The sequence below is a fragment of the Tursiops truncatus genome, chromosome 9, assembly GCF_011762595.2.
Source record: "Tursiops truncatus isolate mTurTru1 chromosome 9, mTurTru1.mat.Y, whole genome shotgun sequence".
Lineage (NCBI taxonomy): Eukaryota > Metazoa > Chordata > Mammalia > Artiodactyla > Delphinidae > Tursiops > Tursiops truncatus.
Window position 1 is genome coordinate 20,320,547 of NC_047042.1, and position 15,506 is coordinate 20,336,052.

At 41.0% G+C, this 15,506-nt stretch overlaps 1 protein-coding gene across 5 annotated transcripts in view; it reads right to left on the reverse strand.

Annotated features, from left to right (window-relative positions):
• Positions 1-15,506, reverse strand: part of GSAP (gamma-secretase activating protein) — an 89,725-nt gene that overhangs the window by 2,921 nt on the left and 71,298 nt on the right. For 2 of the 5 annotated variants that reach the window (XM_019940531.3, XM_073809582.1), the window contains 8 exons: positions 15,320-15,381; positions 11,555-11,650; positions 8,944-9,014; positions 8,371-8,465; positions 3,494-3,613; positions 1,914-1,975; positions 266-367; positions 12-111 (listed from right to left, as the gene is read on the reverse strand). In XM_019940531.3, coding sequence (XP_019796090.2) covers positions 12-111; positions 266-367; positions 1,914-1,975; positions 3,494-3,613; positions 8,371-8,465; positions 8,944-9,014; positions 11,555-11,650; positions 15,320-15,381 — 708 coding nt within the window. The remainder of the gene's footprint in view (positions 1-11; positions 112-265; positions 368-1,913; positions 1,976-3,493; positions 3,614-8,370; positions 8,466-8,943; positions 9,015-11,554; positions 11,651-15,319; positions 15,382-15,506) is intronic. The other 3 variants (XM_073809580.1, XM_033862924.2, XM_073809581.1) reach the window with 3 other exon arrangements.

The following is a 15,506-nucleotide window of genomic DNA, read 5'->3' on the forward strand; positions in this document are numbered from 1 at the left end:
GAGTGACTTACCTGGATTGGAGGACTCAATATCTGTCAGTATTTCAATGAAGTAGTTCAGAGGCAGAAATTCTACACTGAATGATGACTTGTCCATCATAGGACTCCGGGGCTAAAAGGGAAACGGCTGTGGTATCAGCTGATTCTCCACAACAAGCACAAACTTAAAGTGGTGAGAACTACAACTGCTGTCCATATGCATATGTTAAAATGGGCAAAGAGGTTCCAAAATCATTTAGCGGGGCCTCTGCTCCACACAGACTCACCTGTTTGTTATAGTTCTGAAGCAGTTGCTTTACATGGTTCCGGGAAATAATGTTAGAACTCACAGGATGATCCCAAAGTCGACAGATCTTCTGACCTGTAAGCTATTTTTGCAAATTGAAAAATATGTAGAGGAGGATTTTTAGGGCAGTGAAAATACTCTGTATGATACTACAGTGTTAGATATATCTCCTTATATATTTGTCCAAACTCACAGAATGAACGACACCGAGAGTGAACCCTAATGCTAACTATGGACCTTGGTGATTGTGACGTGCAGTGTAGGTTCATCCACTGTAACAGATGGACCCATTCTGCTGGGGGATGCTGATAATAGGGGAGACTGTGTGTATGTGGAGGAAGGGGGTGTATAGGAAACCTCTGTACCTTCCACACTAAAAAATTTAAGTCAATAATAAAAATAAAAAGATGGAAAAATACAGAGAGGAGAATATAGCTCACAGCATTAAGTAAATTTATTTTATATCAATTCATAATTTTTTAAAATGTATTCCAGCTACTGAGTCTAAAAGACAGACTCTTTATGGTTAATGACCTCGGAGAAAGGCCATTTCCTATGAGGTATGCTTCTGAATTTTGAATAAATACTCCCTTAAATGCAACTCTGAGGAAAGCATTTTGTGTAGTGAGGCTGCCAAACTCTTTTTCTGAAATGGAGTTCATCTGTTACTCTTCAAAACTGAGTATCTGCATGCCAACCCTACGTGATATTTTGATATGAAGCTAAAGGTTACAGGCATGTACTCTGCCAGTGTCTCGCCCAGAAAATTTTAATTCCCTAAGGGTATAAGGCAAAAAAAAAAAAAAAAATCAAATTTAGAGACCAAACTAAATGTTCAGAGATATTCCCCAGAGAGATCTAGCCATGGAAAATATGCTTTGTTTTCTATTCTTGCCTCTGCCTCAGTAAGCCTGTGAGGGCGAGAAGGTGTTATAAAGCAAGACGATTAGGTCCAGGAAGGCATCAGACATCCCTTTGTGGGAGGATCGTGCCAGAGATGTAAGTGCTCAACGTATGTAAATGGCACAGAGCTGGCCAAGGCTCTCATGGCCGGGAAGTCCGCAGAGTCAGAGGCTCTGAAGACCTTGCCGTGGAATGTCTGAATTTCACAGCATTTCTGATTCAGAGAGCTACAATACCCCACAAAAACAAGGAGTGCCTGTATAACCCTCTCCCTCATGTTTCTCATTTTTCCTTCAACCAGGAATGTTTTCCTGCCGTGGTGCAAACAACAGTAAGAGGAAACGCAGCTCCAGAACCTTCTGACCTCACCTGTATTTCAATTTCTTATCAGTTTAAATGCCAAAAGCACATGTTTCCCCTCTGCCTCCCCTCAGACTCACAGACGTACATATTACTGTGGTTTCCTCAGAGGAGAAAACGGCTAAACGTTCTAGGTGGGCCTGTGCCGAAGCAGCACATGCACAGCCAGGGGAGCAAGCACTCGGCAGGCCCAGTGGGAGCAGCGGACAGACAGGTAGGGATGGACGGGATTTCTTGGAAAGGGCCGAAGGGTGAGACAATTCAACTGACTTCGGCCCAAAGCCAGTAACTGCTCTTCCTGCAAGAAGAAACTGAAGGAGGGGTACATGCCAAGGCTTAGAAAATAGAATATACTTCAGGATTACCGGAGGAAGCCGCACAATGATGCTGAACTTTACTTTTTCATTTTTCTCTGTATTGTCCAGATCTACAAGAAAGTCAGAAATTGGCAAACAAAATAAAACAAAAGAAAAAGAAAAAACCCAGTAATCTCCATTTTAATACCTGAGCAAGCTAATACTTCAGAGCTTCATCCTGGTAATGCATGTCCCAACCTTGTTTTTCAAGCTAAGTCTAACAACACTATGAAAATATTAGTTTGTGTCTCTCTGAATAAAAAAGGGATTTTTTTAACATCTTTATTGGAGTATAATTGCTTTACAATGGTGTGTTAGTTTCTGCTTTATAACAAAGTGAATCAGCTATACGTATACATATATCCCCATATCCCCTCCCTCTTGCATCTCCCTCCCACCCTCCCTATCCCACCCCTCTAGGTGGTCACAAAGCATGGAGCTGATCTCCCTGTGCTATGCGGCTGCTTCCCACTAGCTACGTATTTGACATTTGGTAGTGAGTATATGTTCATGCCACTCTCTCACTTCGTCCCAGCTTACCCTTCCCCCTCCCTGTGTCCTCAAGTCCATTCTCTAGTAGGTCTGTGTCTTTATTCCCGTCCTGCCCGTAGGTTCTTCAGAACCATTTTTTCTTTTTTTTAGATTCCATATATATGTGTTAGCATATGGTATTTGTTATTCTCTTTCTGACTTACTTCACTCTGTATGACAGACTCTAGGTCCATCCACCTCACTACAAATAACTCAATTTCGTTTCTTTTTATGACCGAGTAATATTCCATTGTGTATATGTGCCACACCTTCTTTGTCCATTCATCTGTTGATGGACACCTTGGTTGTTTCCATGCCCCGGCTATTGTAAATAGAGCTGCAATGAACACTGTGGTACATGACTAAAAAGGGATTTCTTAATGAAGCTGCTGCTCTATATCAGGGAACAGCGTTCTGTAACAGGCTGCCAGTCACAGAGCAATTCTTCTGACTGACTTAAAACATGCAGCACCTTGAGGAATGGCAAATACTTCAATATATATTAACAAAACTCATCTATAAAATACCACAGTTGAATAATTTAACCAAGAGTCATTACACTACAGACCTTATTTCAAGTTCAAATTCCCACAGGCACTACACCTCTCATTACTTTTCCTTGCATTTCAAGTCTAACTTTGAGAGGACGGAGTTAATCAGCTGAAAGTAAGCCATTGCATGACATTTTTCTTGAGAAATAAGCCTTCAGTCTCCTATTCTCAAGTGCCCTCATGTACAGAAAAGGAGTCTAATAGTTGTGTACGGATTGAGAAGCCCTTTGGGGTCTCTTGAAGGGCAAAGGCACGGTGGTCCAAAGGATGGTTACGGGAAATGAACCGTACTCAGCAGGCCCAGCTGCGTAATTGTGGAACCCACGCAAAACGAAAACGAGGAGCCCCTCTTCAACTATTAAGAATGTCAAGATTGAATACAGAACATTAAACCCTGCACGGGCCCCTTCTGAGTGCAGCAGGGCCCCGTGTGACCACAGGTCGCACACCCACAAAGGCAGCCCGGTGGTGCTGGGGCTGGAACAAGGCAAACTCAGAGCCCCTTACCTTTCATGAGCCTTGTGACAGCTGTTTCTGTGAGAAGCAACACTCCGTTATCAATGTAATGCAGCAGGTTATGCAAAGGCAGACAGTGGACACCAAGGATCGTGTGCAGAGTGTGAAAACCTAGGATGAGAGACCCGGGACGGTAGACACGGTCAGCTATCATCTCTGGCCTCCCAGAGGGAATGACTCTGGTGATGGCAATAAAGCACTCAGCTCACCACTTGGCAGCTAGAGTCAAATAAATGCTCCTTGAACACAAGGTCCAAGGTTCCTTCCTTCTGTATTATCACAACTAAGTATTGTGCTGGGTATATAGTAAGTTCCCAATAAGCACGTATTCCCTCCACCTTGCATGCCTTCCTAGGCAAAAAGAGAAAAACAGTGCAAGGTCTGCTGAATGAAGATGGTTTTACAGTTTAAAAGGTTTGTAATTCTATGGTAAAATCGCAAAATAGAAAAATTAACAGTAGAGCTTCAAACTCCACATGCCCAGGCTAAAGCCTGATGGACAGGGACCATTTTGCTGCAGGAGAAAATATTTGGACCAGAAGGGGACTGATTAGTTTAGATGACTAATCTCTGGGTATGCCCTAGAGAAAGGCTTTTGGGGTCTACTTGGACTAAATCATATAAAAGAAGAACTAAAATGATATTGCCAGATAGCAAATCTCTAGGAATTCAGTAGAAAGGCACTCTCAAGCCCTTGGGCAGGGCTAAGTCTAAGTCTCACGGGCAGGGCTACCCAAACTCTCACAGAGCTAGAGCTCTAAGTCCACTATTCACACTAACCGACACAAACAAACAACATCAGACCGGGAGAGAATCAGAAAAGCCCTCTTGGAAAAGATGGCACGTGAGAGGCACTTTGAAGGGTTAATGCCATTCCTGAGAGTGGAAATGACGTGAGAGAACATACAGGCTGGAAAAGCAGCAGAAGTCAGGTTTGACCTGAGTAGACAGAGGCCGGAATCATGCTGTGCTGCTTACTAGACGTAGGTAATTAAGCCTTTCCAGCCTCTGTTTCTTCATCCCTAAAGTGGAATCACCAGTACCTTTCCTGCAGCGCTGCTTTGAGAGCTACAGCTAGGTCTGTGCAGAGCCTGGCACGTGGTGGAACAACGTGACCAACACCAGACAGGTACTGAGGCCTTTCATTTACACACAGGCTCACTTGATCCTCATATGACACCATGAGGTGGGAACTACTTGATCCCCATTTTATAAATGGGGAAACCAAGATTCACAGGAGCTAAGAAACCTAACCGGGAAATAGTAAGTGGCTGAGTTAACATTTGAACGCAGACTGTGCGATTTTAGCCTAGCCTTTTAACCACGACGTTATCCTGCCTCAAGAACTGGTGTTAATGGAACAACCCGAACAGAGGCCCAAAGGTGAGAAAGCACGGGGCACATTTAGGAAAGAGTAAATGACCCAGCTGGGTTGGAACAGGCGTGCAAGAGGAATGGTGGAAGGTGAGACTGGAAAGGTTAATCTATTCAACAAAACCCCTTTGGCATGCCAGGCAAGGAGCTGGGTGTGCAGTGATGAGAAGAACAAGCATGACTGCTGCTCCCATCCACCTTCCAGTCTGATAGGGAGACTGACAATCAAGTAATCACAAAATAAATATTCATTTTTTTAATATGACCAGTTCTATGAAGGAAAAGTATAGGGTGCTCTTAATATATGTGTCACGGGGTTGAATGCTGAATGACAGCAAGGAATTGATTATTTAATCAACTCTGGGGAGGCACTGAAAGCTTTTGAGCAGGATTGTTAGAGGATGTGAGTTTTACTTGTGGAATATTAATGTGGCAACAGGCAAAGAATGGACCAGAGTGACAGCTTGCTACCGGAGGAATAAAGATCTGTTGGGTAGTGACTGCGTGAACGTGTCCAAGAGGGAATGAGGGCACTGAGAGTGAGAGGGAAGGAAGGGATCATAGGATCATGGCAACGTGTACTGGCTTGGAAACTGATTGGATGTGGATGGGGAATGACGAAGACTCGTTGCCTGACCTTAGAGGCTTACATGACAGAGACATGATGGCCAAAGAGAGCTGGGACTTGGATTCAGAGATGTCGTGGAGCTTTCTCTCTCTGAGCATAAGAAACATGAGCAGTGGGAGACTTGAGTCCCATGTCCTGGCAACATTGAGGGTCAGATAAAGTTCAGACTCTGCCCTCAAGCAGATGTTAATGGGCTGACAATGGGATGAGTCTACTAACTGCTCTGATTCCAAAAAAAAATAGTGATTTTACTAGCTAATTAACAACATGAGATTTTTCAAATGGATTTGGACAGTCTTCTCAAGATTAAAAAAGTTATAAAATTATCTCTGAGGAAGAGTTTATAGAAGGTTATTGATCCTACAGATTTTCTCCATTCAAAATTCCTCTCTAGGGGCTTCCCTGGTGGCGCAGTGGTTGAGAGTCCGCCTGTCGATGCAGGGGACATGGGTTCGTGCCCCGGTCCGGGAAGATCCCACATGACGCAGAGCGGCTGGGCCCATGAGCCATGGCCACTGAGCCTGCGCGTCCGGAGCCTGTGCTCCGCAATGGGAGAGGCCACAACAGTGAGAGGCCCGCGTACGGCAAAAAAAAAAAAAAAAAATTCCTCTCTAGCTCTGTGTCCATGTCCTAAAGATCCCTGATGACCGTTTATCCTCCATTCCCAGGGCACAGTCCCAAATTCAACAGCCCATTCCTTGCCTCCTCTCAGCATGTCAGCTCTAAGCAACAGAGCAAACTGGCTAGAAGTAGGCATTGGTACCGAAAGAGAGACCTTTTCCAGCCAGCTCTAGTCCTCACCCTCCAGGGCTCCTGGCCTTCTCCAGGCAGCAAAGAGAACACAGGTCCCTTTTAAGTGGTAAATGCTCCAGCTCTCAACTATGACTTCCCTTCTGTGGTCCTCATTCCCTTTTTTCTTTAAGTAATTCCGGTTACAAGTTTCTGACACTTGGAACTCAAACAGTTCTCACTAGTCCATGGGGCCTGGAAAGCGAGCACATCTACATACATACACACAAAAATACCTGCGTTTACACACACGTGCCCCACCCCCCAACATGATCCAGTGTCACTTCATATTAGGGATACAAACATTTCTGAGAAAAGGAAAAAGAGAAACTGCTCTTTCTTACTTGACCCATGGACACCAGCCATTAAGCTCTTACTCATAATAATTTTCAATCACTATGGGTAAAATTGTTCTGTGTTTTCCCTCCTTATCCATCCCTGTGTAGAAATGCAATGTTCTGTAGAAAGTGGATTTTTATGATCTCCCAGATATAATATTGTCCCCAGTGAGTCAGTGTCATTTACTTATAAAAGGAGCTTGGAGATCCATGGTGAACAAATCTGAAACTGTCGACCCATTTCTCTACCAGGTCTTTTGTGTTAATGACAAACAATTAAGAATTTAAGCTAGAAAGCCATATATAATTTTCATGAAATCTCTCCACTCTTTCTAGAGGGCACCTCACAATTCATATGCCATTTAAAGCCATCCATTCTCCTCATGAGTGGTCACTTTCAGATCCCTACAAAGTCACAAGAAACGCCTTTTGTGCCTCCACTACAAGCAGATCTTATAAGATAAGGCATATGGACAGAGAAAGTGTGACAGATTCCAGACTGTGCCAGATATATCACAAATGCGGAGAAGTTGAGATGTGCTGTGGGGATTTTCCGGGCCCATAAACAGCCAATGTTTCAATATCAACTAATTCAACTGGAATATAAAATTCAAGAGGCAGCACAGAACAGTTTAGGGCCAGACTCCCTGGATTTGAGCACTGGCTCTGTTGCCTAATAGCTATGTGACTGTAGGCAAGTTACTTAACTTTTCTGTGCCTCAATTTCACCATCTATAATGTGGGAATAATATTAAGTGGAACCATTTGAAAGTGCCGTCTTTGTTGGTCAAAAACTGGTTGGATATTAACAATTTAATATGGTTCAATTTAAGCTCTTATCACTTAGCATCATTATAAAAATTAAATGTGCTAATTTATGTAAAGTACTTACAATAGTACCTAGCACAAAATGGGGACCATATACATGTTGCCTTAAAATGAATGAACAAAGGAACAAATTAATGATGGATGGATGGATGGACAGATGTATATGAATGAATTAAATAAAATTGGCTAGTATATATTATATAGCGATAGCTATCATAAAGCTTAAAACTCATCAGAACTTACACATAATAAGCATAAGGCAGGTCGTTTATAGCAAACAGGAGCTTGTTTCTTACAATGAATATTGATTTATATGCACATTTTCCCAACTAGACTTTTGTTAATTTGTGGAATTGCTCTAATTTCTAGCCCAGTACCTGGCATGAAATTGCTCAACAAATGTTTGTTGACTGAATGAAGAAATGACCAATTAAATGAATGACTGCAGACACATGCGCCAAAGGTGTTTTGAAGCCTGATTTGGTCCTTTTTCAAAGTCCTAAGGGAAATTTTTAGCTTCCAAGGAACATATCAGAATCAACTCAATTTCTGACACCCAGCCAGACCTACTTCCTTCTGAGGGTTAACTTTCTTGATCAGATAAACTAGGCCTGGAGACATCAGAGAAAGATCTCCCTGAATCAGCTCCACCGGTTTTTGAACCAGAAAGTTGCACGGGGACCAGCCTTGGCTCCTAAAATTGGTGACAAGCTACCGTATAGTTTAATAATCAGAGGAGTTCTGGTCGGCAGAGGCCAACCTCAGGCCCATCTGTCCCAGTGACACCAGACACACAATCTCGCAGACATGGGAGGCTTATTCTTAAACTCATAATGCACCAAAGTCCAGAGACTACGTGAAGAAGAAAGAACAAGTTTATTACAACAAAAAACAAAAAAGCCAAGACTTACCAGGAGGCAGAGGTAAAAACAAACTGTTAGTAGCTTCCAAAATCCTGGTCATGATGTGAAAGACCGCAAATTCAGCAGCACTCGCCCGCCTATTGCTGGTCAAAGAACAAAGGAGCATGTCAGCCAAGCAGCTCATCTCCAAAACCCCATTTGCACGTAAGCAGTAGCTCTGAGTGCCACATCCTGGTGGAATGCATGCTAATTGTGAAAGGCTATGCCCCAGAGAAAGGTTCATAGATGTGATGACGACCAGCGGCCTAATGCCTACAATCTAACCAGACAGTAGGCACAGAAATGATAAACTGCATTAACTTAAATTCCCCTTCTTGGCAGTACTGAGCTCATGTGCCCCTCCCTCCTCATCAGCCAGATGCCAAGGAAAGAGGACAGGTGAAGTAACAGGGGCATAACTCTAAATGTTGAGTTCAGAACTAAGATGGATGGTGTAAGGGGCTGGTGAGAGTTACTTTCAACCGGTAAGTCTCAAAAAGGCTTTGCTACAACAGGCAGCAATCAGAGTTGTTTTACCTCTTTGTACACCATGATAAAACAGAGCAAGAAATACTTGCGTACAAGTGGAGAACCCAGGGATGAAGATTATGTTTCCTCCAACTGGCTTCCAGTATTTGGCAAATGAGATCCAGCTAGAGGGTAAAGACAGTCTGTTAACCTCTGTTCATACCCTTTCCCCTACAAGCTATCCTTCCATAGCTCTGACAGGCATGTTCGGGCAGCTGGCATTCAGGCTGTGCCCGGACACAGAACCAGCCTTTCTGAGGTCAATTCTCACGCACTGGAATCCAAAATGGAAAGACTGAAAATGTGCAGCCGCGTCTAACAGAGCACCCTCTGTCATTGCAGGCAGTGCCCCAGCTGAGCTTCCCCACCGCTAATCGGCCCCATCGCTCACAAACACAGGCCCTCAATCACAGGCCCTTATCCATCAGTGAAGGTCAAGTGCAACAGAGTTCGCCGTAGGCCTGTTATGTGGCAAGGGTGACATAGCCGACAGCTGACAGAGGAAAGGCGGTTCTGAAGAGAATGGGGGTCCTGAGCATGTGCTGTGGAGCACAACTAGTTCCAAGTCCAGGTTCTACGTTTTACTCATTTGCCAGCAACAGGGCAATCTCCGCGGAGCTGTTATCAGGACCACAAATCCATGCATTGCACATGTAGACAAAGGACAGGGGCCAAAATTAGGAAGAGTTTCCATGTGAGCACAGACAGACACTATTTATTCTCAATGATATAGATTCTCAGTTTCTCTTTGACTGAAATCAGGTAAGATAATAAATAAGCAATATAATCAGGTTTTGCAGCAACCTCCTCGGATTTATTTTCTAAAGGCTGTCCAGCCACTCTCCTGGGAGGGGACTGGGAGACTCAGCCGTTTGCTGCTGGGCAGGGGGAGCAGCTTTGGCATCAGTCAGTGACTGCTGAGTTGGAAAGACAGGGGCAACGAGTTTTCTGAGACCTCATCTCTACCATTTCTGGTCCTATTGGTTCTAGGAGCTGTTAGCACAAACTAGTGTTATGGGGATTCTTTTATGTGATTAACTATAGGGAAGAATGATGCTTGAAGAAAAACCTTAACATTCTGGAAGATGAAATTTAAAGTCAACAGAAAGAAAGATGGTTGGTGATGTGTTAAATAACTCTGTGTTATGAAAGGACAAAGAAAGTAGGTTAGTATCAACATGGGGAAGATCAGTAACACATTCATAAAGTGAGCCCCTTGGTATCATTCAACTGCAAAGAATTATTATTTAAGAAAGTTTCAGTGCCCTGCTTGTAAACATTAATATATGCAAATACCAACCTCTCCTCCTATACTAAAACTCTGAAAGTCAAACCTTACCACAGAAATTCAAATATATGATTTAAAACCAGATACTAATGACTGCAATAAAGGCAGAAAACTTTTTTTAAAAAATATTCCGCAACTTTATTCCGACTAATTAACTATGAACCGTCTCTATGGCCACATGACCAACAAAGGATTTGAGTGAGTTACTTCCATGCATGCACTTTACTATAGAAATAAATCAATGGGTGGCACTTGGGAGCATTTTGGGGAGTTGTTTTAATTCAACAAACACTCATTAAGCAAGTGCCATCCAAGAGCTCAGGCTCCATTCACAGAGCCATTCTGCCACTACCCAGTTTTCCAAAATAGAAGATTTCTTTCTGTATTTCTTTTTCGTTTGTTTGTTTTTATTTTTTTAAATTTGTTTTAATTGAAGTATAGTTGATTTACTATGCTGTGCCAATCTCTGCTGTACAGCAAAGTGACTCAGTTCTACACATACAGACACTCTTCTTTTAATATTCTTTTCCATTATTGAATATAGTTCCCTGTAAGGCAGAAAACTTTCAAAGTTAAACATGAAATTAAATCAGGGCCGTATCTAATAAATTTAACTAATCTTCCAGAATTCAATGCAAAAATATTTGTTCACATTTACACACTGGTCCTATGCAAACCTGGAGAAATGGAGTGTTGCAGTGTTCTTTCTCTTTCTGTATATTTAAATACTTCAAAATTTTTATCCATCTTATTATTTCCAGGTTCTAAGTAGGGTGAGGCCTCAACTCCATATGTGTTTTGAAAGACTCAAGACAGCCTCAAATTTCAATCCAGCTGCATCACTTCTATTTACACATGGATCACACAATTTCAATGAGTGGCTACCAGGTAAATGGGATGCCAATCTCCTCAGCAGACTCTGGAACGTGGTAAGTATTTATACAACTGGCCTGGAATCTCACCTAATTGGGCTGTTGGAGCTAAGTAAGAATTGAAGTTCAAGCTCTCTCATGTTTGCAGAAACCTCCACGTACAGAAACCACTACCTATGGTTTACTAAGGAGCTGGAAGATGACAAGAGGACATGAACGTTTGGCAACCACTGCTGAATTCATCACTGTTCCAGGCTTCCATGAGCGTATAACCACTACCGCAAGGGAGTGCAATAAGCCACTGCCAGAGCCACATTCTCTTCGTTTTTTGGTTCTTTTCCCCCTTTCTTCAATCTACAGCACCACATATACAGGTTTGAGGATGGGAGAGCTCCAAAAAACCTAATATGAAAAACCTACTGAACCACATACTGGGAACTATACACCCAGAGACCAAGCGGTTGAGCGGGGGTGGGTCGGGTAGAGAAGATAAAGCAAAACCAACCAGTTTTGAAACGTAGTCCAGAACCATCTGTTCAATTTTCTTCTTTTCTACACCCTGTAGATGTCTCAAAAGATGGTCTTTTAGCTCAGACACCATCTGAAAACAGAATATAGATTAGGTAAGTCACAACCTACCCGATCACACCTGCAACTGGTTTGAATTCTATTCATTTATTAACACTTCCTATCAATATGAAAGATATTGGACCTGAAGATCCCACTAGCAGAAATGCATAACCCACCATGTTCCTTAATGGGCATAAATCAGGGGGCACCACCATTTTCCTCGAGAGGAATGACTTATGATTCACCCAAAGTCCAGTCAACAGCTGAGAGCCAGGCTCCCAGCCCTGTTGAGAATTCTCCAAAGAAGCCAGTGGAAGTCACTAGCTTAGCAGTCAAAGGCTTTGGGATCTACCAAAGGATTGAAGTCTACTGCGCCTGGCTATGGAGAGCTAACGGGAACAACTCTAAACGTGGAATGACTATGCTAATGGGGGTGGCGGGAAGGGACAGGTTTTGGGTGTTTGCAAGGACAGAGGCTGGAGTAAAAGGAAATGCACCAGGTACCTCTCTCTGCACAATGGTTAAGACATTCCACGCAGCTCCCTGGCATGTAAAGGTATGGATATATTTAGCCTAGTGCCTCCAAATGGGCTTGTTTCTGTAGCCACACTCTTCTAACCATCCCTGGGGCTCCCCAATCAGTGTGGCATTCCCAGCCCTCCCACTTTTTGCTTTTCTCTCCCTTTCTTCTTTTTTTTCTCGCTTTTGCCTAAATGGCCTGATCAGCTACAAACCCTCTTGGCTAGAGAAATCTTTGCATCAATAAACACCATGGGAATTGTACAACTGACAACACACGTATATACACCTTCTATTTTAGCAGATTTACATTTACGACAGACACACTGGGTAAACCTTAGCCCGTGGCATCCTGGGCCAAGACAGAGTGGTATATTATTTCAATTCAGTCTCCGGCATGTGCTAATTGATTAGGCTTTAAAAAAAATTATTTTTTTTCTGTGTAAGTTATAATGCATATTTTTGTGCATTTCAATTTTTCTATAATAAGCATAAAGATGAAAATTTAAATTGCTCATAATCCTACCATCTACATTAACACTTTGGGTTTTTTATTTTCCTTTTTTCAGTTTGCACACTCATTCTAATATTTTACAATCTGCTTTTTCTCACATAATAATTTATGTCATTAAATATTCTTTATCACACTAGTTGTAATGGCTGCACAGTGTCCAATTTTATGAAAATACTATAATTGAATTATTTATTCCCTTCTTACACATATGCGATATTTCCTTTACTATTGTTACAAATACCACCAAAAAATCCTTACACAAAAGTTGCTTGCCATATCCTCGATTATTTTGTCAGGCTAAATTCCTAGAAATGGAATTCATTGGGTCCCTACTTAAGGTTATAGAGACACTGCTAAAATGGCTTCCACTGTGGTTATATTAATTTCCAATTCCATCTCATGAGGCTGTCAAATTCCCTGTACCCTGAACTTTCCTAGTATGATTTTTAAATTTTTGTCAATTTGATAGACAAAAAAAAAAAGACAAACAAAGAAACACATTTATTCTGTTTGTCATTTGATTATAGTAATGTTAAGCATTCTCTTTCTTACCCTGCCCCAACTCAAGATCTCTTGGCCTAAATTAACTTTTGAAAATTCACTGGTCACAGCTTTTGTCCATTTCCCTTCCAGTGTGTTGTTCTCTTACTGATTTATAAACATTACATGCCAAATGTTATTCTTTTATCACATATGTGGCAAATACTTTTTTCTAAATGTATTGCCTTTCTGTTGTTCTCTTCTAAGTTTTCAGTCAATCTTCTCCTGTAGGTTTATGTTCAATAATACACTTAAAAGGCTTTCTCAGTATTTTTTAACTGTCCCCTTATTTTATTCAAATTCTTTCACACAGTTTAAAATTTTTATATGACTCCTTAACCTGACATTTCTGTTGGTTTATGATATAAAGTGGCGGTATTTGGGGTGGGAAGAATCTAACTTAACTGTCTTTTCCAAAGAGTGAGGCATTGATTGATTGATTGAAAATTATTTCTTTCCACATTGATTTTTAAATGCCTCATTTTTATCATACACCAAATACCCAAATTTAAACTACAGCCTCCTGTCTATCTTTGTTATCAGCACCATATTGTTCCAATTATTGTAGACCAACAACACATTTAGATATCTCGTAAAGCCAGTCCCATTCCTCTTTATTTTGTCAAGTGAGTCAGTCAACTGTCAGAGAAATTTCACTGGCTTTTTGTTTATAATTTTACTAAAGTTAGATGCTAAGGATTTGGAAATAATACACTGTTTTTCGTTATCTTTTTTAACTGGTTAATCCTAATCAAAAAGAAAATAAATATAGCATCACCAGCTTACTAATTTGCAGCATTATTTTTTTTATTTTTTAATTTTATTATTTTCCCAGTTGATTATTTTGTTTGTTGCATTAGACAATCATAGCATCTTCTTTTGCTTTCATTTCTTATTGCATTGGCTAGAATTTCTAAAACAACATAAAATTTTAGTGAAAATAGCAAGGATACTTAACTTCTTTCTGACGTTAATAGGAATGCCTCCAATGTGACATGAAGAAGGATGCTGGCTATTAGTATTAGACTATACTTTGTTTAAAATTCCAGGAGTGGAATTTTACTTTTATCAACTTTTAGCACCTATAGAATCTTTTTTTTCCTCTTTGACTTAGTCGTGTGATGAATTACATTAATATATTTTCTAATATTAAGCCTTCCTAGAAAGAAGCCCATGTGGCTATGCTGTATTTTCAAATAGAGCACTGGGAAGTATTTTAATTACGCCTGTAGTATCTATATTCATAACCGTAAGTAGTCACTGTCGGATTCTGGTTTTAAGGTTATGCTGGCTTTTTAAAGTGATTAAGAAGCTTCCCATCTTTTTTTCAAAAATACTTTACATAACATGAGAATGATCTGGTCCTTAAAAGTCTGAAAGCACAAACTTATTAAATAACTTGGGGCCTTTTTTGGAGATAATCTTTCATATTTTTTCCAAATTATTTTATGGTTATTATGCTTTCAGGCTTTCTATCTCTTCTTGGCTCAAGTTTGGTCATTTCTAGTTGCCAAGGAAACTTTGTTTAACTAGAATTTTTAAGTGTATGAATATGTATTTACACATATTTTTCTCATATTTTTCAACTACCTATATTTAAGGTAATAGATTATCCCATTCCTAAGCCTGCACAGTATTAAAAATATTTTATTAGACTTCTCAGATGTTTAATAGTTTTTTTTTAAGATTTTGGATTTATTTGCCAATCCTGTTCTTCAATTAATTTATTTTGATTTACATCTCTTTGGTCTTCCTAGTGGTAGGACCTCTTGAGAAAAAATACTTTATCCCGTTGTATTTTAAACCCAAATACAAATGCTACAGAGACGCTGCTGTTTCCTATTTTAAAAACTCTCAGTGCTATACATTTCCTTATGATGTTTTATAATTATACATTTACTGGGGTCACTGATTAATTCATGTCTCTCTCACAAGACTACAAGTACCAAGAGGGCAGAAATTATATATGTGTTCCTCACTGCTGAGCCTACAGTGAGTGACTGGCAACAACCCTGTGTTGAAAGAGTGAATGAAAAACAAGAACAGAATGAGAAGTACAATCTAGCCCTTCCTCCTTTCCTTGGAGCCCACTGTTCACCAGCACTGAACAGCCCACAGACCACTTACCAGCCCCATAAGCAGCCGCTGGTGGTTGTCTTCCTCCTGGAAGAGGGGTGTTAATCTTGGCTCTGAAATTAAAGAGAGCAACAGTCAAGCAGGGTGGTTTTCGGGAATGGGCTGGAAGGAGGAGGCCTCAGCCTGGGTTTCCCTTCTCTGAGTCACTGGGAAAACATAACAATTCCCTGATGGGATG